Here is a 26274-nt window from a genome sequence, read left to right as displayed (position 1 = left end):
CTGTTGTGCATTCAGAAACCTCTTATTGTTGCCAAATTTTTTGCTACCACATATGGGATCTTGACCCACAGTTTAAGAAGCACTGATCTATAAGGCAAATGGAAAGACCCCATGGTACTCAAGGCAGCAGCAAAGCAGGTGGTGATGTCTGTCCTTTAGTGTCATTTCCAGTGATAAATTCTTATCAGTTTCTGATGTTGAGCCATTGGACGTTCCTTTCTGGGTCTTTGGGAGCTGTGGCTGCAGCCCTTGCAGGAGCAGGTCCAGGCTGCCTCTCCATAAGGGTGGCTGCTGAGGATGATGGCAGAGAGCACTGGGCTGGAAGCCTGCCTATTCCCAAGGAGCTTGGTTCGGGGTCCTAGGTTGTCCTCATGGGTGTCCGAGGGGAAATGGTAGTAAAGATGGCGGTGGAGGTGGTTTGATTTGCCTGGAGCATGCCACCTCCTCTTTCTCCTCCAGGGTGTCTTGCCCTTCCAAATATATGACCTTTCATCTGTCTCCTCTGTGACTTTTCATAGACTGTCCTCCTGTCCTGGAATGTTCTCCCTCTTCACCCACCTCCACTGCTTAAAGTTCCAAGCTCAACTCTAAGGTGCCACTCCAGTGTCCCCTCCTACAAGAAGCCTTTCCTGAATTCCCTCAGTTGTTAGCACTACTGTCCTCAGATCCTATTGTATTTTTTTTCTGTTAACTTATCTATGTATATGTTATTTCCTTCCAAAGGATAAGCTTCTTGAGGGCAAGGAGTAAAGCCACAGTTTTATTGGTAGAGGCTGAGACCTAATGAGGTTAAATGCCCAAGGTTATACAGTTGATTAATGGCAGACCTGGATTCTGGGCCACATGGACCAGGGATTCGTAACCTTTGGTGTGTCATTAGACTCTTCTGGCAATCTGGTGGAGCCTGTGGACTCCTCCTCAGAATAATATTTTTAAATGCATAAAATAAAATATGCAGGATTACAAAAGAACCCTATTAGATTGAAATACAGTTTTTCAAATATTTTAAAAGACTGATTTCATGGACCCAAGTAAAATATGCCTGGTATAGTAGGAAAGGATATTAGAAATTTTCTCTACCAATGAAGGTTGGTACCTTCTCTAGTCTTAATGACTTTCTTCAAGTAGTGAGAGCTTAAATTAAATACCTTACCCATAGCTAGAGCAAGTTAGTGGCAGAACTTAAACTTGAACCCAGATCTCCTTGGAACCGAGCCTGGTTCTCCATTACACTATACCGTGCTGCCTTTCTGGAAGCTGACAGATATACTGGCAGTCTGCCCAGCTTTGTTCTACTCCTAATACTTTCAAGAAGTTTGGGAGTTGGGATAAGTTGAAATCCTTGCAAAGAAGAGGCACTAGACCAAAGGCCTAGTAGTGCCTTGTAAATAATAGGCACTTAATAAGTGTTGACTTGAATTAATGAGAGAAGATGAGTCTTGCTGGGATGGGTAGGACCACTTTGAGGGACTAGAAGAAGGGTTGTTGAAGGCATCTAAGCAGGGAATGGTTTGGGCTGGGAATAAGGAAGTGAGGAGGAAAGGGGGCGAGTGCTAGAAATATTAGAAATATCATAAAGGATTATAAATGTGAATATAAATATATTAATGTGTAATGCATATATTATATATTATTATAAATATTATAAAGGAAGAAATATTACAAAGGAAGAAGGAACAAAAATAGTGAAGGAGAGAGAAGGCTAGGGGAGAAGCATTGTGCTTGGTCATATATTCAGTAAAAAGAAACAGCTGTCAACTTGCTTACCAACTCAGGAAACAGGGAGAAGAAGGAAGGAGGGGGAGAATTTGGAACTCCAAATTTTTAAAACAAATGTTAAAAATTGTTTTTGCACATAACTGGGAATAAAAAATAAAATGTTTTTATAAATTTTTTTAAAAGAAACAGCAGCTACATGTTATAGTGGTTAAGGTAATGGTCTTGGAGTCAGGAAGCCCTGAGTTCACATATTGCCTCAGACATTTACTGACTATGTGACCATAGGCAAAATTGCTTCATCCCTCAGACTCAATTTCCTAATATGTAAATGAGGCTGATAACAATGCTACCTTACCTCACACGGTTGTTGTGAAGGTCAGCTGAAATAAAGTGTTTTGTGAGCCTTAAATGATACGTATTAAAATCAGTTGCTAATAATATCTTAGATTGGTCTGAAATTTTTCCTCCAAATCCTTAAAGCTCTTTCAAATGCTCCAACCTTTATCTTTATAGGTTTTTTTTTACCTAAATAAAAATGTTATCAATTTTTCCTTTCCAGTATGTAAGGGAAGAGATTCTCCTTCATAGATTATAAGATTTAGAGCTAGGAGGCACCTTTGAGATCATAGGACCCCAGCTGGAGAGCTGTTGGCTTCTCCAGAAATCATCTTTTCCAACCCTCTTATTTTACTGAGGAAGATGCCAAGGCCAAGATAGGTTAAGTCATCCACCCATAATTCAAAAGGGAGTCAGGAATTATACTCAGTTCCTCAGACTCCAAACCCAATGCCCTTTCCCTCTCTCCTCTTTCCCTGATACCCAGGTACAAAAAAGATGCTGCCTTGTGAGTATTCCAAGGTCCTAAAGGAACAGGAAATCATGAACTAGGTCTTCCAAGCTGACTCCATTGCCCTCTCTTAACTAATCTTTCCTGTGTTGGCCTGAATCCTTGGGAAGAACATGACAATTAGCCCAAAGGGAAAGAAAACACCAGTCTTGAGTGTAATGAGGCAACAGATTAGAACATGAGTTCCAGTGGAACAGATGCACCAAGGTATTGGGATAAAATTCCAAGTGTGTCTCCATTGACTAAGCAAAGCAGTACTCTGTGAGCCCTGAGTTGTTACCAGATGAGATTTGGGCGCTATAGAATAGAGGGGTAGAGAAACTTGGAGCACTGAAACTCCGGATATTCTAATAGCTGCGCATTCCTTTTGTCTAAGCTTGGAGGGCATCCTGGGATTTCAAAAGAAAGACATTAGGTAAATGAGCCCTTCTCCTGCCCTGACAGATCAGAGAAAAAGTACTCCCCAAAAGTCACTAAACTACAACTCCAAGTCAATGAGATATTATTTCCTAAAACAATTGGAAGATGCAGGGTTCTTTGTTTTGATGTTTAAAACAAAACCAAACCTGAGCTTTGTCATGATACTATAACTCACTACCCAGTTAAATTGGAGTTTGAGTATGGCTTACCTTTCTGTAGCAGCTGACAAAAATATAACATGAAAATTGCACTAGAGAAATGTAACCTCAAGGTCTTGGATGATGGATTTTTTTCCCCTTCAGTTCGTCATAAAAAGAGTAAAGTGGAATGAGTGCTAGGTTTAGTGTCAGAACAAAAACCTAGATTTGTATCCTAAGTTCTGCTCTTTGTAAACTGTATCATCTTAGGCATCTAAGCCTCAATTTCTTTATTAAACAAAAAAGTTAGAAGAGATAATCATTAAGATTCCTTCCAATGTTATAGTCTACTTTGCTTTTCTATGAGCTCTAAGGGTAAGGAAGAATAAAGGGAGAAAGGAAGGAAAGAAGGGAAGAAGGAAGGGGGGAAGGGAGTCATTGAAGGTAAAATCTAATCTAATAAAACATTTATTCAATCCCTAGAATAATATTTATTATACTAGGTGCTAGGAATGCCAATACAAAATGAGAAACAGTCCCTGTACATCCTATTGGGAGGAGACAGTATGTCTCCAGCAGATTTGTACATACTTCACAATTTGAGGAGGGAGCAGAAAACACTGACACCAGAGGGATCAAGAAAACTTCCTGTAGGAGGTGTCACAAACTATAGCTGGAAAGTGACATCTTAACTAATGCTCTGTCTTCTTTCATGTTTAACTGTTGGGCAACACTGCATCCCAGAGAGAGAGGTTGTCCTCAGCTTTTTCTGCTGTAGAAACTTATTCTTCTTATGTACTGTGGCTTTGGGATCAAATAAACCTCTCCTGATCTAGCTGTTTTCCATATGCTGGCTTCTCACCAAAGGCAGAGGAGGTCGTGTCTGCCCATGGTAGTCCAGAATCTTTCATTAGAGATTACGAGCTGGAAATTTGGTCCTTAGAGCTGGGCTCACCCCCTCCCTTTGGAGAGGCCCTCAAATGACCTTTGTGCCATATTGTCTCTGGAAGAAGGAAGCTTTTGTGTGACCTTTTGTGTGACCTTTGCCTGCAGTCATGCCTGAGGACAGCTAGCTCAGTCAGTCCCTTTGAATTGGAGAGAATATGTGAGCAGCACCATCTTCTCCCATCTCATCCTTCTGCACAAGATAGAGATGTGTGGGCTGCATGACAATAGAGTCAGGTGGATTCATGGCTGGTTGAGCAACTTTATTAAAGATTGATGATTGAGGGCTCCATGTCAGACTAGGCATCAACTTCTCCCAAAGACAAAGGCCTGTCTTTCTAATAGCAACATTTGCTGATGTTGACATCTTGGTAAATGCTTTTACTAAGAGCTAATTATGTCTGGTGGCTGACTATTAATGGGACATGCATGGGTTGGGGCTCATGAAGAGTCTTAGGAATATAGTCCCACAAGTTACCCCCTAGAATCAACACTCTGGGGACTTTGAGTAAAAATGTAAAATGGGGAAAGGGGGTACAGGGAGGGTTATCATTGGCGCGAAGAATAGACAGCTATGTTTATAGGGGAGATCAAGAATAATGTAGAAATGGTAGTTCTTATCTTCCATTGTTGAAAATGAGGTAGGTTTACTTTGTTTCATGCCAAAGGAAGCACTAGGTCTATCACTTAGGATTATCTCATAACATTCAGAGCTGGAAGGGACCTTGTAACCCTTTCATTTGACCAAGGAAGAGACTAAGGCTCAGAGAGTGTTAAGTGGCTTGCCCTAGATCACACAGACAATAAGCAGCAGAGCCAATGTTCGGATCTGATTCCTCCTAGTTTCTCCAAATTCATTTCCCTTTACATAACACCATACTCCTATTTTAATAAGCAAATTCTATGGACAGATTTTGGTTTAATATGTTGAAGAACATTTAATCATTTCAGTAAACATTTATCAAACATCTATGTACCAGGATGTGCTGCGCCCTAGGAATATAGTGACAAGAATGAAATAAATATTCATTGTCCTCAAGGAGCTTACATTCTGGGGGGGGGAGTGGAATATGTAAACACAATTGAATATAAAGTATACATAAAATAATACAATGTTATTTCAAGAGAGAAAGAATGTATAGAACTAGGAAAATCAACCACAGTAATGGGGAAGATGGATTGGTATTCTAACGTTTAGAACAATAAGGGATGATTTTGACTTAGAACATGGACTTTTCATCACTGGAAGTCAGTCAGCAAATCAATAAATGTTTAGTAAATGCCTACTATGTGCCAGGGACTGTGCTAAGCCCTGGGAATACAAGGAAAAGTGAAAAGCTGCTATGTTCAGGGAACTCATAGTCTGATGGAGGAGATGGCATGCAAACAACAGGTACAAACAAAGCTAATACTGGATAAATTGGAGATAATCTATAGAAAGAAGACAGTAGCAATAAGGTGGATTGGGAAAAGCTTATTGGACAAAGTAGGCTTTTAATTGAGACTTAAAGGAGCCAAGGGAAGCCAGGAGGTAGAGATGAAGAAGGAAAGAAATCTGTGCATAGGGCATAGCCTCAAATAGAGACTAGATGACTGTCATTCATTGTTTGTTGTTGTTCAGTTGTTTTTCAATTGTTTCTGACTCTTTGTGACCCCATTTGGTGGTCTCTTAGCAAAGATACTGGAGTGGTTTTGCCATTTCCTTCTCCAGTTCATTTTACAGATGAGGAAACTGAGGCAAACAGAATTGAGTGAATTGTCCAGGGTCACCCAGCTAGTGTCCAAGGACAGATTTGAACTCAGGATTATGAGTCTTCCTGACTTCCAGACCTGGAGCTCTATCCACTGTGCAACCTGGCTGCCCCAACGACTGTCAAAGATGCTAGAAATGGGAATCTGGCATTAGATAGAATATTGGAGTAGGTGACTCCTTCCCATTTTAAGGCCATTATTAGAATAAAGGCTTTTCCTCAGTGTATACACACAGTTGAGTTTCTCCAAGTTAGTAGGTGGGGGGGGCACAGATAGCAATCAGTCAATTGATCAGCAAGTATTTATGAGGAGGTGACGAGCACTGTGCTTGTCTCTGGGGATACAAGTACAGAGAATGTAACAAGGAAACAATCCCTCCTTATACTGAGCTTACATCTGAATGAGGAAGACCAGAAGGGAAAGGGAATGGGATAAGCATTTATTAAGCACCTCCCAGGTTCTGTGCTAAATGCTTTTTTACAACTATTACTTCACGTACATGCAAAAATATAGAGAGAAAAAAATGTAAATCCTTCATAAACATACATTATGAAGGGGAAGAAGAGAATTCAAAGAAATGGGAAGAGTAATTAATTTTTACGTGAATTGTAGGGGGGAAAAAAAAACAAACGAAAGAGGAAGGATAAAATAGCAGATCTAAGGAGCCCTGGGAAATACAGCTCTGACATCAATCAGGACAGGAGCTGGGTGACTTTGGACAGTTTTATGGTGATATTGGGCAAGGCAATGAAAACATGTAGATAATTGAGATAAAAAATAAAAATTGCTTTTTGTGGCTCCGATCACCCTCATGGACTGTGTACTTAATTCGAAGATTGTTATTTTGCTTAAAGTTTTGATACCCAGGTTTTCTTATTACCATTCATCAAATGCAGCAGGACTGACCCATTAATCAGATTCCTTGTTTCCTCTCTTCCTTCTCATGCTGACATATTGGGTCAACTGTACTGTGACCCAGAAGGACTTAGTGGAACTCCATCAGCCTTTGATGAATGCAGATTTGGACTTGGGGGCCTCAAGATCACTAGTTTATGGACCTGGATGGGATGTTAACTCAAAGGGAATGATTTATCTTATCAACACTGGCAGCAGAGTTTCAAAAGGTGTGCCTTCGATAACCCGGTATCTGCTGTACTGTACTGGTGATATGAAAATGATAGCCCATAGCCGCTACATTAAATATCGTGACAAGCAATCAGCTTCCCTGCCTTCAGTTTCCTGCATGAAAGATATTCTCTAACTGTGCAGAATTGCTGAAAGCAAGGGTAACAAGTGATTCATGTAGTAGTAAATAAAACCCCTAGACCAGTCTAAGGGGAGAGTCTGTACTAGGTACCTTTGATGCCTATCCCCAGCCGTACAACAGAGGCAGTGCACTCTAGACAAAGACGTGCTACTCTTGGAGATGGGAACCCAAGTCAAATCTCAGTCCTGAGGCTGGCTAGATCTGTGATCATGATTGGCACCCACTCTGAGCCTCAGTTTCTTATCTATAAAATGAACGCTGCTTCTCCAGGATGGCACTTCCCATCGTCCCCCTGCAACCCTTCAGGGGCATGCCCCAACCATCCAAAGCCCAGTGAAGTGTGGGGATAAGGAAGCACAGCTCTTCACACCAGTGGTTGGCATCTGGGACGAGGTCTGAGTTGTCCCCCCACAGTCTTGGACTCTACAAACTTTACTGGTGTACAAGGAGGTGAGAATGTAAAGCTCTGGAGCTAGATAGAAGCCATAAGTTGTTTATTTGGTCCCGGCGTAGAAGGACAGGTATTTATATATGTTATTGCTCATTTGCATTACAGAGAAGTGTCATGTGGAACTAGACGTAAGAGCCCTGCAGCAGTATGGTGTAGGGGGCTCAGGAAATCTGAGGGCCAATCTCAGGCTTGTCATTAACCACTTAATTGTACCTCACTGAAATTCTCTCTTCTTCAGCCTTCATTCCCCTCCCAGTTCTGCTCCTGAATTTCCAGAATTCAAAGCTATGCCTCAGCTGCTGTGTCAGTTTGGAACTTCTCTCAGTACCTGGGGCCTCCTTGACCTTGAATATCCAGAACCGCTAGAGTTTTCTCACCCTGGAATAGCCCTCCTCCAGGCTTCCCTCACTCTTCTTCTCTCATTGTTTTTTTTTTTACATTTTTCACTTCTTTTTTATTTTTTAATGATTGAAGTGGAAAGTGACAAATGTTAGAGGAGATGTGGAAAAATTGGGACACTAATTCATTGTGGAAAGTGACAAATGTTAGAGGAGATGTGGAAAAATTGGGACACTAATTCATTGTTGGTGGAATTGTGAACTGATCAAACCATTTTGGAGAGCAATCTGAAATTATGCCCAAAGAGTTATTAAACTGTCTATACCCTTTGACCCAGTAATACCACTACTACGTCCAAAGATAATTAAGGAAAAAGAAACCCTTTACGTTATATGTTCTTCTCTCATTGTTGAGAGCACCTGGCCTGGAGTCAGGAAGACTCATCTTCCTGAGTTCAAATCTGGACTCAGACACTTTCTAGCTGTGTGACCCTGGGAAAGTCACGTAACCCTGTTTGCCTCCATTTCCTTATCTGTAAAATGAGTTGAAGAAGGAAATGGTAAACCACTCCAGTATCTCTGCCAAGAAAATCCCAAATAGGGTCACAAAGTCAGACTGAACAACAACAACAATGCTTATAAGTGCCTGAGGAGACATAAGAGGGTAGGGAGACTAGCATGTGACACTGTGGAAAATGAGCACTAGGTCTGGAGTCAAAGGAACTGAGTTCTAGTGCTGGCCCCCAGATATTAGGAATATGTGAGCTTTTCTTTTTTCTTCTGTGATTTAATATTTTATTTTCCCCCCAACTACATGTAAAAGCAATTCTTAACATTCATTATTTTAAAATTCTGAGCTCCAAATTCTCACCCTCCCTCCTCCCTTCTCACTGAGAAGGCAGTTTTATATAGATTTTACATGTGTAGTTATGTGAAGCATATTTCCACATTAGTCATGTTGTGAAAGAAAACACACAAAAAAACCCCAAGAAAAATAAAGAAAAAGTATGCTTCAATCTACATTCAGACTCCTTAAGTTCTTTCTCCAGAGGTGGTTTTTCCATCATAAGTCCTTGAGAACTGTTTTAGATCATTGTATTGCTGAGAATAGCCAAGTCATTCACAGTTGATCATTGTATGGTATTGCTGTTACTGTGTATAATGTTCTCCTGGTTCTGTCACTTCACTTTGCATCAGTTCATGTAAGTGTTTCCAGGTTTTTCTGAGAACATCTGCTTATCATTTCTTATAGCACGTTAGCATTCCATCACAGTCATGTACAACTACTTGTTCAGTCATTCCCCAACTGATGGACATCCCCTCAATTTCCAATGCTTTGCCACCATTAAAAGAGCTACAATCAATATTGTCCATATGGATCTTTTTTATTTTTTTTTTGTCTCTTTGGGATATAGATCTTGTAGTGGTATTGCTTGGTCACAGGGTATGCATGGTTTTATAGCCCTTTGGGCATAGTTCCAAATTGCTCTCCAGAATGGTTGAATCAGTTCATGACTTCACCAACAATGTCTTAATTTTCCCACATCCTCTACCAACATTTGTCATTTTCTTTTTCTGTCACATTATTCAATTTGATAGATGTGGGATGGGAGCTCATAGTTGTTTTAATTTGCATTTCTCTAGTCAATAGTGATTTAGAGTATTTTTCATATGATTATAGATAGCTTTGATTTTTTTATCTGAAAACTGCCTGTTCATATCCTTTGACCATTTATCAGTTGAGGAATGACTCTTATTTTTTATGAATTTAACTCAGTTCTCTCTGTATTTGAGAAATGAGGTCTTTACCAGAAAAACTTGTTGTAAATTTGTTTTCTGTTATGATACTGTGTATTTCCCTTCATCCTATTTTCCCCTCTGTTTATCCTATTCTCTCTCTTTTCACACTGTCCATCCTCAAAAGTGTTCTGTTTCTGTCTTTTACCTACCCCAGTATCCCCTCCCTTAAATCACACCCCCTTCTCTTATCCCACTCCTTTCCTACTTTCCTGTGGGGTAAGAGAGATTTCTATGCCCAAATGAGTATGTATATTATTCCTTCTTTGAGCCAATTCTGATGAGAGTAAGGTTCACTGGCTCCCCACCCCCTATGTCCCTCATCTTCCCCTCCACTGTAAAAACTCTTTTGTGCCTCTTTTATGTGAGATAATTTACCCCATTCTACTACTCTCTTTCCCCTTCTCTCAATGCATTCCTCTTTCTCATCCCTTAATTTTATTTTTTTAAGGTAATCATCCCATCATATTCAACTTATGACTGTGCCCTCTATCTATGTAAAGAGAACATTTTTAGGAGTTTATAAATATCATTTTACCATGTAGGAATGTAAAAAATTTAACCTTATTGAAACCCTTGTGATTTCTCTTTCATATTTACCGTTTTATAGTTCTCTTGAGTTTTGTATTTGAAAGTCGAAATTTCTATCCAGCTCTGGTCTTTTCATCAGGAATCTTTGAAAGTGTTCTATTTCACTGAATATCCATTTTTTCCCCTGATGGATTATACTCAGTTTCACAGGGTAGGTGATTCTTGGTTCTAATCCTAGCTTTTTTGCCCTTTGGAATCTCATATTCCAAGCCCTTTGATTCTTTAATGTAGAAACTGCTAAATTTTTGTGTTATCTTGACTGTGGCTCCATGATATTTGAATTATTTCTTTTTGGCTGCTTGCAATATTTTCTCCTTGACCTGAGAGCTCTGGAATTTAACTATAATATTTCTGAGATTTTTTATTTTGGGATCTCTTTTAGGAGATGATTGGTGGATTCTTTCAATTTCTATTTTACCCTTTGGTTCTAGAATATCAGGGCAGTTTTCCTTAATAAATTCTTGAAAGATGATGTCTAGGCTCTTTTTTTTTTATCATGCCTTCCTGGTAGTCCAATAGTTTTAAAATTATCTCTCCTGGATCTATTTTCCAGGTCAGTTGTTTTTCCAAGATATTTCAAATTTTCTTCTATTTTTCATTCTTTTGATTTTGTTTTATTGTTTCTTGATATTTCCAAAGTCATTCGCTTCCACCTGCCAAATTCTAAATTTTTAAGGAATTCTTTTCCTCACTCAAATTTTGTACTTCTTTTTCCATATGGTCAGTTCTGCTTTTTAAGGCCTTCTTCTCCTCATTGGATTTTTGTACCTCTTTTACCATTTGGCCTATTCTGTTGTTTTTTTTCTTTTAAGGTGTTATCTACCCTTGACTCTTTTTTCATGATTTTCGTACATCATTCTCATTTTTCTTCCTATTTTTTCATCTACCTCTCTTACTTGATTTTTAAAATCCTTTTCAAGCCCTTCCATGGCCTGGGACCAATTCATATTTTTCTTTGAGGCTTTGGATATAGCAGTTTTGATTTTGTTGTCTTCTTCTGAGCATGTGTTTTGATCTACCTTATCATCATAGTAACTGTCCACAGTCAGAATTTTTTCTGTTGTTTGCTCATTTTCCCAGCCTATTTCTTGACTTTTAACTGTATACTAAAAGTGGTCTCTACTTCTGGGGTGGAGGGCTTATTCTCTCAAGCTGCAAGGTTTTTGTGCAGCTGTTTTCAGAGCTAATTCTGGGGACCTGCAGGTTTTCACTTCTTCCAAAGGGGTATGATCTAAGTAGAGATGTGTTTACTAGTCTCCTGTACTGTGCATTGATCTGTGAGGGATCACAAGTACTCTCTTCTGCTCTGGAGCTGTGACCAGGGTCCCTGATCCTCTGCAGCCACAAGCTCTGATGTGCTAGTGCTTCTCCTCACCATGGGACTGCCACCTGGACTATAACCTGGAACCAAGTATGAGCAAAGCAACAGAGTCCTGCCCCCAGTGCTAACAAAGAGACCCCTGTAATCTCCTGACCAGTTGTCTGACCTCCTTACCATCTGTGGGCTGAGAGCTCTGGAAGTAGCTGCCTCTGCTGATTCAGTCACTCTCAAGGCCTACTGCTGGTTTGCTGGGGCCTGGTCTGTACTGTCTTGACTTGTGCTTTCCTCTCACCCCAGTGTGACAGACCATCTAAGTTGGTTTGGGCTGTAAAATTGTGTCTCTCTGTCCTTTTGTGGGTTCTGCCACTCTAGAATTTGTTTTGTGGCAGTATTTAAATTGTTTGGAGGGGAATTTGGGAGAACTCAGGCTAGTCCCTGCCTTTTGTCTGTCATCTTGGCTCCACCCCCAGTGTGTGAGCTTTTACAGGAAAGTGGACAAAGGGAGCTTGGTATTCCAATCTAAAGTGAGCAAACCCAGGATACTATTGAATGTTCCAATCAAGGGCTGTTCAAATGCATAAGGTTAAACATGGAGATTGGGAGAATTCCTTTGGAGTCAGGCATTCATCACTTACACTCTGGATCCCTAGCTACATGTCCTCACCCCTCTGGGTGATGGGGCTGATCTAACCACAATCTGTAACATCTAAACTCCTGCTGAGACTGTTTATAAATTGATCATTTGTTTCTCTCTGTTTTCCACTCCATCAGTTGACAAATAAACTCATCTCAGGCCAGGTTAAAAAGCCAATAACCTGAAAACAAACAAATAAAAATCCTCTATGCATCTGTTTCCCAAATGAGAATTCAAACTAATTAACCAACTGATAGGTAACAAAAACAAAACCTCAAAATCATCAGCCCATACCTAGAGCCACAAGACAATCATCAGATCCTTTCCTAAAGCTCCAGATTTCTCTTTCCCCTCCCTTCTCTCCATCATGAAAGTTAAACCAAAAGCATTCTCCCTCACCGATATCCTGACAAAAGAAAAGACTATCTATTAAACATTACCCAAAGTCTGTAATTGTCCCCAGAATTTAAATCCCATAACAGCTTCTTCCTGTGTTTGTGACCTTGGGCGTTTAACTTTCCTGAACCTCAGTTCTTCATCTGCAAAATTAGTGCCTTGGACTAAATATCTTATGATGATCATAAGGGCACCTCTCTATTGTTGGCTGGGACCTCCAAACCTGCATTCTAAATGCTTCCCAACACAGATAACTCATTGGCTGGTTATGTAGAATGCCAGTCTCTTTGAATAACCTGTTTGTTATTAGTAGATCAATGGAATGCACTCAAGACCATACCCACCATTCCTCCCTCTGATCCTTAATTTCTCCATCCTCATGGCTCATCTTCTGTATCTTCTACCCTATTTGGTACACTTGTTCCCACATTACCCACCTCACCCCCTGAGTTTTCTCCATTTTATACCCGGCTTGGCTAGTGTGATAAGAGAGAAGGTCCATCCAATTTGGTAGGATTACGCCATATTAGGGAGTAGATCAGTGTCCATTTGCAAATAGAAGTAATGTCCAAGTTTGCTGAGATGCTATTATGCCTAGTTTAGGCAGGCAACTTCTGTTTATTTGCAAGTGAATACTGTATGAACTGATTTCTATAGCATAAAGCAAAATACTAATGCTGGGGGCTACTGATATAAATGAGTCATTAAGTGTAGCTCATTTAGTCTCGCATCCAAGTGTTTGTTGAAGGAAAAGGAATTCCTCCAAACACTGGCATTTAACCTTGACTATCAAGAATAATAACTATGGGGGGCAGTTAGGCAGCACAGTGGATAGAACTCTGGCCTTGGAGTCAGGAGGACCTGAGTTCAAATCCAGTCTCAGACACTTAACACTTACTAGCTGTGTGATCTTAGGCAAGCCACTTAACCCCAATCCCTCACCAAAAAAAGAATAATAATAACTAACTTCCCCAAAACAAATTAATGCTTCAGAAAGGCAGATGGGTGAAAAAGGCAATGAGGCAGGAGGGACCTGATCAGATACTCTTCTTTGGGGTCTGGCTGGATGATGGATTCAACTTATTTCTCTTCATCCTGAGCTTCACATTTTATTAGGCATCTTAGCCTTTGGCTTGTAACTAGCACTCCTTCACCTGTGATGGTAATATGATGGATAGTCATTAAAGGAATTACACAAGGGAAAAGATAATTATGCATAATTAATTCACATCTAGCCCTCTTCACCCCTCCTCTTCCTACTCTCCACTCCTATTCTTTGCTAATGAAGTTGGAGAAAGGGTAAAAGCCTATAATTATAGCCCAAAGTAATTGGAATTCTGCCTAATAGAAATCTTGGTCCAGGAAGACCAGACCAATAGATTGCAGATTGCTCATAGGGTTCAAAAGTCCTTTCCCCAAGTGTAGCCCTTCTGGGTAATCTCTGGGGAGCTGAATCATTTGCTGCTGAAAATGAATGCTTTCAGGTCCTCTCTCCTGACTGGCATGTAGCATGGCGCTATCTACACCTTGAGTATATTTGTAAAGTTCACCTGTTAAAGAGGGGTCAAGGCTACTGCCAGCTTAATCTTTTAAACTCTCTCCTCACTGCAATAAAGCCATGTTATTGGCCATATTGTGCCTGTAAGACCTAGATTAGCTAGGCCCGGGCTGGCATTATGGAATGGGCTTTTGTGCTATATTTGGTCCTTGGATAAAGTTGGAAATATAAAGGCAAGCTGTGTCTTTAGTACTTTAGTCATTTCTACATCTATAAAGGTTCTTTTTATCATTAAGTATTGTGCCAGCATTAAGTTCTTCCTGCATCCACTATCTTCCTTGGAGCCATTAAATTTGTTTGTGGTCCCACTTACAATTTTATAGGGAACTCCCAAAGAGAAAACCCTCTCTACCAATATAGATAGAGTCATAGTTTTAGAACTAGAAGAGACCTTAGGAGCCGCTGAATCCTACCCTCTCATTTTATAGATGAGGAAACTGAGGCCCAGAGAAGTTGTGTGACTTTCCCTGGGCTAAGTCAGTCAGTCAATAAGCATTAAGTACCTACTATGCACTAAGCATTGGCGATACAAAGAAAGGTCAAAGGCAGTCCCTGCCATGAAGAATCTCACAATCTAATGAGAATAGCACATTTCTAGTAAGTACCTAAGGATACGAGTCAGATCTTCTGGACTCCAAAGTCAATGCACAATGTCTGCCACCCCACTACTGTTTCTAGCATGCTTATAGTATTAGAGAGACGCTTGTGGCTCTAAGGATGACTTGCTCAGTATAATCCAGCTAACAGATGCCATAAGGAAGATTTGAACTCAGGTCTTCATGACAACAAGGCTCTGATCTACCACACGGCCCTTCCTTGTCATCGGTGGAGTGTGAAAACCAGAGTGGATGATTCTCCCCATAGCCCGTTCCAAGGGGCAAACTTTGCAGGAAGCAATTAGCTCTTATTAAAAAATACAGCCAAGGCAACACTGAGGCTAGGAGGCTTGACAACAATGCTCCTATTTGCTACCCATGTGGCATTTACTACACCACCCTTGGTCTCAGTTTCCTCATCTGTAAAATAATCAATCTAAGATTCCTGATTACTGAAGTAAGGGCCCCAACTGGAAGTTGGATAAAATGAGTTTAGAATGTACCCAGTCAATATAATTCTCCAGTTCTATTTATAACAGTAACGTGAATATGGGCAGAGAAGGTAGTTGGCAAGAATCATCCCGGACTGAGGTTTGGCAGAGAATGAGCATTGACAGGGAAAGGGGACAAGAGGTTCAAGAGCAGAGGAAAGTATAGAGTTGAGTTGATTCACTGCAGGGTCAAGATAGTGAGAGAGGAAAGTAAAATCAGAGCAAGACTGAGAAAGTACCGAGAGGTAGAAAGAGTCAAGGTCTCAAGGTAAAGAAAGGTTTAGGAGTGATGAGGAATAGGGAGATATGGACAGATAGAAGGGTAAATGGTCAGATAGGGGAATATCAATGTTTTTAATTAAGGAAGTAGAACTTTTGAGGGCAATAGTAAAATCCAGGGTGTGACCATTCCCGAGTGTGGGTGAGGTGGAGAGAAAGAATAGGTGATAAGGTGTAAAGAGTCTGAGGCTCAGGAGTTTGAGGGGACATCAATAAGGATGTTGACATTCTCTAATAAAAAGGCAGGTACTGGGGAGGAGGATAAGATGGTGAGCCAGGTTTGGAACTCCTTGGAAAAGGGAGCTAGTATACAGCAGTTCCATGATTTGGATTGAGTGGAAAATTTTGAGCAAATGAACTTCAAAGGAAGAGAGGTTACTGAGTAATGGTTATAAAAGGAGAGTTTAGGCATCACATGGGAAGCAAGGTGTTTTCCAGCCTCCCTTCCAGGACTAGTGTGTCAAGGCATGAATGAAGGTGCAGTCACTGGTGGAGAGGAGGGCTAAGGCTTAGGAGTTCAACTGAGAAGGAATTTTGCACTTGAGATTGCTAGAAAGTCAACCTCCCCCCACCCACTGCTTTTGGACCTACACCATTGGCATAACTGAAAGTAGTGAAGGAGAGCAAAGTCCAGGTTTGCTTCTGCACATCATGCCTCAATCCCTTGCTGCTCCTCCAACTCTGAGGCCATATGTTTATTCTTTTTCTTTCCAAAAGGCTGGCTTCAGAAACTCAAGTAGAACTATCATAGTTAATAAATAGCAGAGCTGGAATTTCAACCCAATTCTGATTCCAAACCCAGTACTCTTTCCCCTTTACTACACAATCACCCCAAAGAGCAACAATTTAGCAGTCACTGACTTTAGACAGCCACTTTAATACCTCTGAATATCAATTTTCCTGATCTATAAAACAGGAATTAGAATGTTTGAAGTGTCCATTGTACTTCAGAAAGTTGTTGTGAGAAGAGTGTTTCATAATATTGTTGCCATCATGGATGTGAGCCACCTCTTGAAGAAATAGAAAGCCCTTCCAAGCCACAGGTTCATTCTCAGTTAGAAAAATGCTCCCTAGAAATGTGATGGGGGTTTTTTGGTGGTGGAAATGAGGGAGGTAGGGAAGGAACGACATGTGAGAGAGAGATTGCTTCAGTTCAAATTTAACAACAAAAATTAACATAGTATTTTAAAAAATTTTTACTAGTAATCAAATTTATGTACCATTTATTCCAGAGTTTACAGTTCTGTTTTCCTTATATAGTGGAAACAGCCCTGGATTTTGGTATCAAAATGAATGAATGAATAATAAAGTACTTATTATGTTCAAAGCACTCTGCTAAGCTTTAGGGCTACAAATAGAAAAGTAAAGCAGATCCTGCTCTCAGAGAGCTCACATTCTAATAGGAGAGAAACAGCTTATGCTTGACCCCTGCCTCTATCATTTATTCCCTGTGAGACTTTGAGTGGGTCACTTATCTCCTTGGGCCTTGACTTCCTCACGTGAAAAATGATGGTGGTGGATTGGCCTAGAAAATCTACAGAAGATCTCTGAGGTCCCTTCCAACTATAAATTTTAGGGTCTTAGCCACAGGCAATTTGGAGATCAGCCACAACTCAAATGTTTACTTTGAGGCCAACTACTGGGAGTAGGGTAGGTATCCAGTGGGGTGGGGTTAATTTAAGATTAAAGAAGAAATCTGCTTTATGATCTTTTACCTTTAAATATGAGTCTATTTTATTTCCTTCCAGACAGAAAAGATTTCAACTATTTTTTTGTGCATTGAGAAAATGATCTTCTGGGGGAGTAGAAGCGGATTGGTGGAAGAGAGATGAGTGCCATCAGCCACTAGCAAACAAGTAAATGCAAGATTCTGGAATAATAAAATTAAGCCTCAGACAAGTATGTAGGGGTAAACTGAAGATGAAACTTAGACTTCTTTAAAAATGTTGAGGACTGAGGAGCTCTGGGTTCTAATCCCAGGAGGAAAAGAGATTGGAGACTGAATATAGCTGGGCAGGCAGGCCTGAGTGAGAAGGTCACAGTAGAGGGCTTTGGACAGCCAAAAGGCAGAGGGCACTTGGGACCTGGGAGGAGAAGGATAGTAAATAGATGGGAGAGAGTCAAAGATAAAGCCATTTTATTTCCAAACATTTTCCCAGAGCTAGCCCTTGGAACATCCATTGACTTTCTTGAGGAGAAGTGGGGTGGGAGCATGGACCTTTATAAAACATTGTTGGGGAGGGGGATATGATGGTGACAATGAGCACCAACCACTAAAGATCAACCTTTGCACCATCTTTGGAATACAAGCTGTAGATTGACAGAAACAATTCTCCAACACATCCCTCTGTAGAGGCTGGGATATAAAATAAAACAATGTCAGGGGCAGCTAGGTGGTGCAGTGGATAGAGCTCCGGCCTTGGAGTCAAGGAGGACCTGAGTTCAAATCCAGACTCAGACACTTGACACTTACTAGCTATGTGACCCTGGATATGTCACTTAACCCCAATTGCCTCGCAAAAATCAATCAATCAATCAATCAATTAATTAATTAATTAATAAGTAAATAAACAAACAGACAAAAAACCAATGTCCCTGGCTTTTAAAACAAACATATCAGAATATGGATATCCAAGTGAGTGTTGTCCTTTAGAATCACCTTGGAAGACATCCATCCATCCATCTATCCATCTATCTATCTACCTATCTATCTATCTATCTATCTATCTATCTATCTATCTATCTAATCTATCTCTGCTGCCATTGCCCAAAAGAGTTCTGAAGCATCTCATTTTGAATTGCTTTCCAAGTATCTAGCAAATCCTTCTACATATTCTCAGTGATGGCAAATCGTCATCATTTGAAGGAAGATTTTTTTTAACTAGCCAAAAGTTGTCCAGAGCCCAGTCTTTGATCAATAATTTGCCGCAAAAAAGATATGTGGTTAATAAAGGAGTTTCAAAAAGAGGGTTTCATCAATGCACTTAGTGGTGGGAATATCATTCGATAAGCACATAACCTCCTTAGGTGACTTTGATGGACCACACCCATTGGGTTACAGAGGTTCTCTTCTACAAGTCTTCTTACTTCATAATCACATCCTGTAATTCTGTCCTGCTATCTTGTTAACAGAACAACAACAAAAAAAAGATTTGACTATTCTGTGTGTTGGCATCAAAGTACTTTTCTGTCTCCCAGAGTGAGGGACAGCTTAGCTACCATAGAGCATTGTGCTGCATACCAATTACTAATTGGTGCCATGTCCCTTGAGGTAGGAGCTTACTCTGAGGAAGGGAAGACTGTTTTAATTCCCTATATTTTAATTCCTGTGAGAAATGGCATGGAGTAGCAGATGGAAGGCTGTCTTGGATTCAGGAACACCCGGGTCCAAGTATTTCCTATGACACATACTAGCTCTGTGACCATAAGCTCACCTTCTCAGTGTCCCTAGCCAACTGTCTAAGATTAGAAATCATAGACAATATGCTGACTTGCTTTGGAGGAGGGAATTTCCACACCTGGAGTTTCCCCACACAACTGAAATGACCAGTATAGATCCCCAAAAGATAATACTCTTTGAATTGTACTCTCAGGGAAATTCTAATGTCTTCAGCCATGCCCCCAAATGTAGGATTTAAATAATTATCTAGAGGAACCTTTGACAAGTATACCCACTTCAGCCAGATGGTGAGTGCAGTCCACCAATATGTAGGCTTTAATCATTCACTGGTGTCCGCGTCCTTGATCACTTGCAGAGTCAGAGTGCATCTTCTTTGTGGTTACTTCTCTAACAATACAGAAGTGAAGAATAAGATTTGCAGCCAACGAACTGTAATGATCCTTTCTTGAGCTGTGAATGGCTGCTTCTTTAGCCCATCATCCCAAAGTGAAGCTAATGGTAATAGCAACTCATTGCTCATTGATAATTATTTAAATAAATGTATCTGGCTCCTAATTATTAATGACCACTTTGGGCAGCGACACCTGCTAAGCAGCTGCCAGATGAATCAGCTCTATTGGTCGCTCCATTGGCAGCCTGTGTGTCCAGCATGCATTTATAGAAGCTGGTGGGTTGCTGGGAAAGTGTCCCTCCTAGCTTCAACAACTCTTCTTTTTAGAGTTAGGAAATGTTAGAAACCAACAAAACATTGCATCTTCTCCATTTGGCCATGTGTAACCCCTATGTGACAGGAAACAATGGTGTGCCTAGCCAACTGCACAAAAGGAAGGAGCACTGAGCTCCCTCATGATCTATCCAATGGATTTCATCACTATATATCGATAAAATGTCCCTTGGTTCTTGGCTGAATATGTAAAAACAAGATGCTTGCCTTAAGAAGCTTATATCCTGCAGAGACATAGCAAGTAAACCTGTGTGTAGACACATACGCAATGAGTGGATTATTAGGGTAAAGAGTATTAGCATTGCAGATTTAAATCTAGACCTTCCTTCCTTCTTTGCAAAGTGATGGACTGTGGTGTGGAACATGGCACATAATGGGAGACTGCATTGTGATGTTGGTTAGTTTTGCTGAACTGAGTTTTTTCTTCCTTTTTTCATTCTATATTACAGAAGATATTTCACTAGATAGGAGGGGGGAGAGATCTATTTCTAAATGAAAGTGATATAAAATAAAATATATTAATAAAAAATGAATACTTTTAAAAAGATTTAAAGCTACACAGGACCTCAGGTCATCTCATCCAATCTATACATACCAAAGAGAAATCTCTACCCAAACGTATCCAACAAGGGTCACTGAGTCTCTGAATAAGGGGACATACTCCCTCCTGGAGCAGCCTATTCCATTTTTGGAAAACTCTAATTGTGTGGAAGTTTTTTTTCTAATAGCAAGTTTAAATGTGCTCCTTTGTGACTTCCTCCTCTTATTCCTTATTCTTCCTCTGGCATCAAATAGAACAAGTCTGTTTCTCCTGCAAATACTGGAGAACACCTATGAGGAACACCCTGAGTCTTCTCTTCTCTGGGATAAATAGCCCCAGTTCCTGCAATGCTTCTCAAGTGACAGATTACAATGACCAATGCTGTCCTCTAACTATTCTCTAGCTAAGCAATATCTTTCTTAAGCTAGCCTGTGCGTGACTAAACACAAGCAAATACTTCAATTGTCAACAATTAACAACAACATAATAATAAAAAACTAGTATTTCTATGCATAGGTTATCTCATTTGAGCCTACAAATGTCCCTGTGAAGTGGGTGCTATCGTTATCCCCATTTTACTGATGAAGGAACCTGAGGGAGGTTGAGGTGAAGTGACTTGCCCAGGGTCACACAGCTAGTAAGTGTCTGAGGTTGGATTTAAGCTCAGGTCTTCCTGACTCCAAGGCCAACATTCTATCTGCTATATTCAAATACAACAGAACTAACCCCTCTATGTTCCTGGAACTGTACCTCTCATAATGAAGCCAAAGATCACATAGGAAGGTTTTTTTTTGGGGGGGGGGCTGCTATGTCACACTCTTGACTCCTATGGACCTTGTTTCATAGCTCATGGGTGATAGGATCATACTCCTCAAACTGGAACAGACCTGAGAGGCTAGGTCCCTCCCTTCATCTGGTTCAATCCTTCATTTTATAAGGGAGGAAACTCAGGCTGGAGGAGGTAAGTTCTTTGCCCACTGTCATACAGGTACTGAGTAGCAAAGCCAGAATTCCTGCCTAGGTCTAGTTAGGAATATTTTGTCTCGTTTTGAGGAGTGGGGAGTAGGTTACAGATTTGCTTATTTTTAATAGATCATCTTACTCTCAAAGGATCCAAGTTAAAAATCTAGAGAATTATTTCTCAGATCACTTTCCTCTTCTGCTCCACATGACACCAGTGAGAGGGGAATATATTGCCTGTTTTTGGACAGGTGGTAGTCAAGTCAACTTTACAAAGTCAGTTCTCCCTGCTGTTTGCTGATCCATGTGCCTGCCCTCTTTTGATCACTCATAAAGTTCCTCTAGGGACCCTCAGCTTCCCCCTGATCTCCTGTAGTCTTGGCTCCATGTGTTCCCTTGAATATTTTGGCTCCTCTCAACTTACCGAAAAGGTATGTATTATTCAGCAGCCTGGGAGATGGCTGCTCACCCAGAATGAATAACCATTTATGCTGGGACTGTAGCAAAGAATGCTGATGACCTGTATGTAATGAGGACTCTTGTAGCTGTAGCCTCCTTTAAAAGTGTGACAGAGGAGGAGAAATTCATGATCTCTGCTGTCAGAAAGGATGCCAATTCTGGTCATCTTTGAGGAGTGCTATTCCAAAGGAATCTTGCCTTCAATCCAACCCCTATTTAATTGCACAGGACTTAACTTGACTGTCTCCTAATTTGTCATTTACTGGGTCTGGCCTGTCCTTGATGTACAACCAAAGTGCCTCATTCAGCAAACAATGAGTAGTGTGTTTCCAAGAGGATGTCCTTTGCTTTCTCTGAATCTGCAAGGTAAAGGTGATGTTATTAAACATCTTCTCTTAACCCAGGAGGAGTTGCAAAGACTAATCAATGAATAATTGTCCATTCTGGATATCAAAGCTGTCATGAAACAAGAAGCATAAGGGAGAAACATTTTCAAGTCCAGGGTTCTCTGTAGATCTTTTGTTTTGTTTTGTTATGTTATAGATCCTTCTTCCTCTATAATTCACTCTTGAACAAGCAGGTGTAGCTATTGGTATAGCTTTGACCAGAGGACAGGGAGAACGTTCCTTTTCATGTGAGCATGCCCTATTGGGGGGATGGAGGGATGACGAAAGAAGGGCCCATCTTTCAGCCAGCCAACTCATCTGAAAGGCAACATGGCATAATGGGAAAAAAAGACTGGATTTCAGGCAAATGAGAATTCTAAATCCCACCTTGTCATTAAATAAGGATGGTGACATGTACTAGCAGAAACGGTAATAGTAATAAAAACAATAGCTAACATTTTAATTGTATTTAAGGTTCACAGAGTGTTTTATGTAGGTTATTTTTTTTCTCAAGCCTGTGAAGTAGGAGTTGTTATTATCCCCATTTTACAAATAAGGAAAATGAGGCTGAGAGAGGTAAAATAATTTATTCGGGGTTCCATAGCTAGTAACTGCCTGAGGCAGGATTCAGATGATCTCAAATCCAACATTCGATCCACCACTGGCCAGGTGTGAGTACCTGTGTGATCTGGGCCAAGTCATTTCACTCCATGGACTTCAGATGCCTCGCCTGCAAAATCGGGAACTTGGACTAGGTGGCCCCTGAAATAGCTTCTAGCCCAGTGGCCCTCCGACCCTGTGATTCCAGTCAACCCTGCTGACCTGGGGAATAGACTGTGTCAAAGCTAGATCACCTTCCTGGGGTATGTTTGCCATTCAAGTAAGAATACTACCACATGCACTGTCTCTATGGTGGGCACACCTTCTGTGCCAACCATTTCTGTTGTCATTGTTCAGCTGTATCAGTTGTGTCTGACTCTTCGTGACCCCATTTGGGGTTTCCTTGGCAAAGATCCTGGAGTGGCTTTCGTTTCCTTCTCCAGCTCATTTTATGGAAGAGGAAACTGAGGCAAACAGGGTTAAGTGACTTGCCCAGGATGACACAGCTAGTAAGTCTCTGAGGCTGGATTTGAACTCAGGTCTTCCTGATTCCAGGCTAGCTGCCCCAGTACTAACCAATTCAACAATTGTACTTTCAATTCAACAAATATATATACTAAATCTCTTAACTTCTCTGGGACTCAGTTTCCTCATCCATAAAATGAAAGGATTGGATCCTATAACTGCTGAAGTCTCTTTTAGCTTTGAGTCTATGACTCTCTGCTCCAAAGGGCTGACTGTGTGCAAAGCACTGTGTTAAAAAGTGCTGTCCAATAATAATAGAATACGAAGATATCTTTGTTTAATAATGTGTCCTTTATGTCTAACAGTGAGGCTATGGGCTTGGTATCAGTAGCCCCTGGGTTTCAATAGCACCAGGGTTCTGGTCTGTTGCATTGATCCAGACTCCATAGTGAGCCCAAGCACACACTTGGGAGCTGCCTCTAGGGATGGAGGGATAAAGTCACAAAATAGAATTTCCTCTATATCATAAGTGAACTTGCTCCTAGGGGGAATCAGGCTTGTGACCAGGCTCCAGCTCTAACCAGTTCATCTTGCTGACCTTGCCAGTTTCCATTGTGAATGAAGAGATCCATTCTCTATGGTCTCCAGGTGCTGAAAGAGCCATGCTTCTGGACACTTTAGCAGAGACTGAAATGGACGCTTTCAAATTCCCATGGTACTTTGTGGTGCCTCTTTTCTTGAAATCCTAGAATCGTAGATCTAGGGCTTGAAGGTACCTTCAGTTCAGTCATTTTTAGTCGTGTCTGACTCTTCATGACCCCATTTGGGGTTTTCTTGGCAAAGATACCGGAGTGGTTTGCCATTTCCTTCTCCAGTGTGTTCCCATTTTACAGATGAGGAAGTGGGGCAAATAGGGTTCGGTGACTTGCCCAGGATCATGCAGCTAATAGGTGTCTGAGACCAGATTTGAATTCAAGAAGATGAGTCTTCCTTACTCCAGGTCAGGCCCTCTATCCACTGCACCAGCTAGCTAAGTTACCCTGAAGGTACTTTAGAGATCATCTGGTCCATAGGTGTCAAACTCTTGGAGGGCAATCTGCAAACTCTGTAGTGTCCAGATGAAAATATAATTGGGAAATGTTTAACAAAATAAAAATACAAAACAACATATTTTAATTGTGATTTTCTAAGTCATCTAGGTGGTATAGTGTATAGAACCCTGGGCCTGGAGTCAGGAAGTCCTGAGTTCAAATCTATTACTTACTAGCTGTGTGACTCTGGCCAAGTCACTTAACTCCTGTTCACCTCACTTCTTCATCTGTAAAATAGGGACATACTGGAGAAGGAAATGGCAAATCACTCCAGTATCTTTGCCAAGGAACCCCCAAATGGGGTCATGGAGAGCATGACTGAACGACTAAACAAGTCATTATGTAACCCCTGTTTCTATTTGAGTTTGACATCTATGATCTAGTCCACCCCCATCATTTTATCAATGAAACTGAGACCCAGACAGGTGAAGAGTCTTGACCAATGTCACACAGATTACAGAGTATCAGAGCCAGAATTTGAACCCAGATCCTCTGCCTCCTCTTTCTATCACATCTTGAGGTGAATATTTGCAATGATGAATAACTCTCTTGATATTGAGTCCTGCTAACAGAGAGAAAAATCTAGGAGGCATTTTGAAATCACTGTATATACCAGCTGGAGCAGGTGTGATTCACTCATCCTTTGTGGGATGAACTGTCTCTTTCTGGGAATAATGAATGTTTTCCTTCTCATGATCTAAGCACCTGACTTCAACCAGACCCTTGAGAAGTTATTTGACTTTGGGCATTCTATGGAATGCATCCATCAGCACCTTAATGCTTGACTAAACTTTTTGTCCCAGAACAAGGGGTGGAGAGGGGAGGAGAGGAGCTTACACTAATAATAGCCTCATGGATGGCACTCAGTTCTGTTCTCGTTCTGTGTCTTGACACTGAATCCTGGAGAGAACCTCAATTACTGGTCCTTGATTTGGCTGTGTGTTGGGTTGCTAATGATTTCCTTGATGACTTTCTAATGAAGACTTTTAAAAATAGATTCGTACAGGTGACAAATACAATAGCTTCATTTTTAGGTCTAGCATTCCATTCCCTCCCCCTATCCACTGCTTCTGCTTTCCACGAAGGTGCATGCCCATGTATGCAGATGTAGGATATTTCAGGTCTTCCCCGATAGAATGTTAACTCCCTGAGGACAGACTTCCACTTTTGTCCTTTTATCCTCAGTGCCTAGCACATAGTGGGAACATTTTTAAAAATGTGTATTGATTGACTAATTTAGTCTGAAGATTCTCTACCGGGAACCTAAGGGAATTACACAAGTCTGCAGCTGTGCCTTGTTTTTTCCCCTCCATTGACCCAATTTAATTTAATTTGACTAATCTGTAAATATCTTTGCTTCACAGTTAATGAGAGGAAGGGGATCAAGGAAGCAGACAGTGATGTGTGTTTGTGAAATGCCCAGAGATAAAGAGGGAACTGATTATGGAGAACTGATGTGATTTTATTGTAGCTGTAGACTGTCTGCCAAATAAAGCATTCTAGAGATTAGACTAAAACTCAGAGCTGACACCATGCAGTGAATGTTTCCCCTTTGTCTCTACAGATCGTTTCACAGAGGAAGCTGTCCAAATCCTTACTGAAGCATGGAAACACTGCAGGAAAGTCTTCCATAACGGTAAGTTTCCATCTGGATGAGGTCAGTGTCCCTGACGAGATGGTCAGAATAAATCAGAGGCAAGAAAATGGAGGACACATTTGTACTTGCCTATGGTTTACTATGGATCACCCATGGATACTCTTTGTTTCTACTTCTCTCCTGCCAATAAAACTCAGATGCTGTCGCCATAACATAGGAAGGGAGTAGAGAAAGAATAAAAAAGGCAGATCAGTCGGTCATCAGTTCTAATTTTTAATAGCTCTGATAAAAGATTTATTGAGAGAGGATATAAACTCCTGACTAAACTGAGGTTTTGGAGTCAGCTGTCAATTTCAAAGATCCAGATTGCTACCATCTTGGTCTACTAAGGATAATTGTCTTGAATGTACCAAACATGCAAAGGCTTTTAGTCCAAACTTTGTATGTAGGTCTTAGGTCCCAGTCTTCAATGTTCTGCTTTAATCTGGAAGTTTGGCATAATTTTGAAATAT

The 26274-nt window shown here is 40.7% G+C and overlaps 1 protein-coding gene across 2 annotated transcripts in view; it reads left to right on the top strand.

Annotated features, from left to right (window-relative positions):
* CPNE4 (copine 4) overlaps window positions 1–26274 on the top strand; it is a 493746-nt gene that overhangs the window by 341794 nt on the left and 125678 nt on the right. For both annotated transcript variants that reach the window (XM_078151566.1, XM_020987268.2), the window contains one exon: window positions 25730–25801. In XM_078151566.1, coding sequence (XP_078007692.1) covers window positions 25730–25801 — 72 coding nt within the window. The remainder of the gene's footprint in view (window positions 1–25729; window positions 25802–26274) is intronic.

The sequence above is a fragment of the Phascolarctos cinereus genome, unplaced genomic scaffold (genome assembly GCF_003287225.1).
Source record: "Phascolarctos cinereus isolate Bilbo 61053 unplaced genomic scaffold, phaCin_HiC Scaffold_1;HRSCAF=81, whole genome shotgun sequence".
Taxonomy (NCBI): Eukaryota; Metazoa; Chordata; class Mammalia; order Diprotodontia; family Phascolarctidae; genus Phascolarctos; species Phascolarctos cinereus.
Note: the sequence above shows the minus strand (reverse complement) of the source record. Positions and strands in the feature narration are given on the sequence as shown.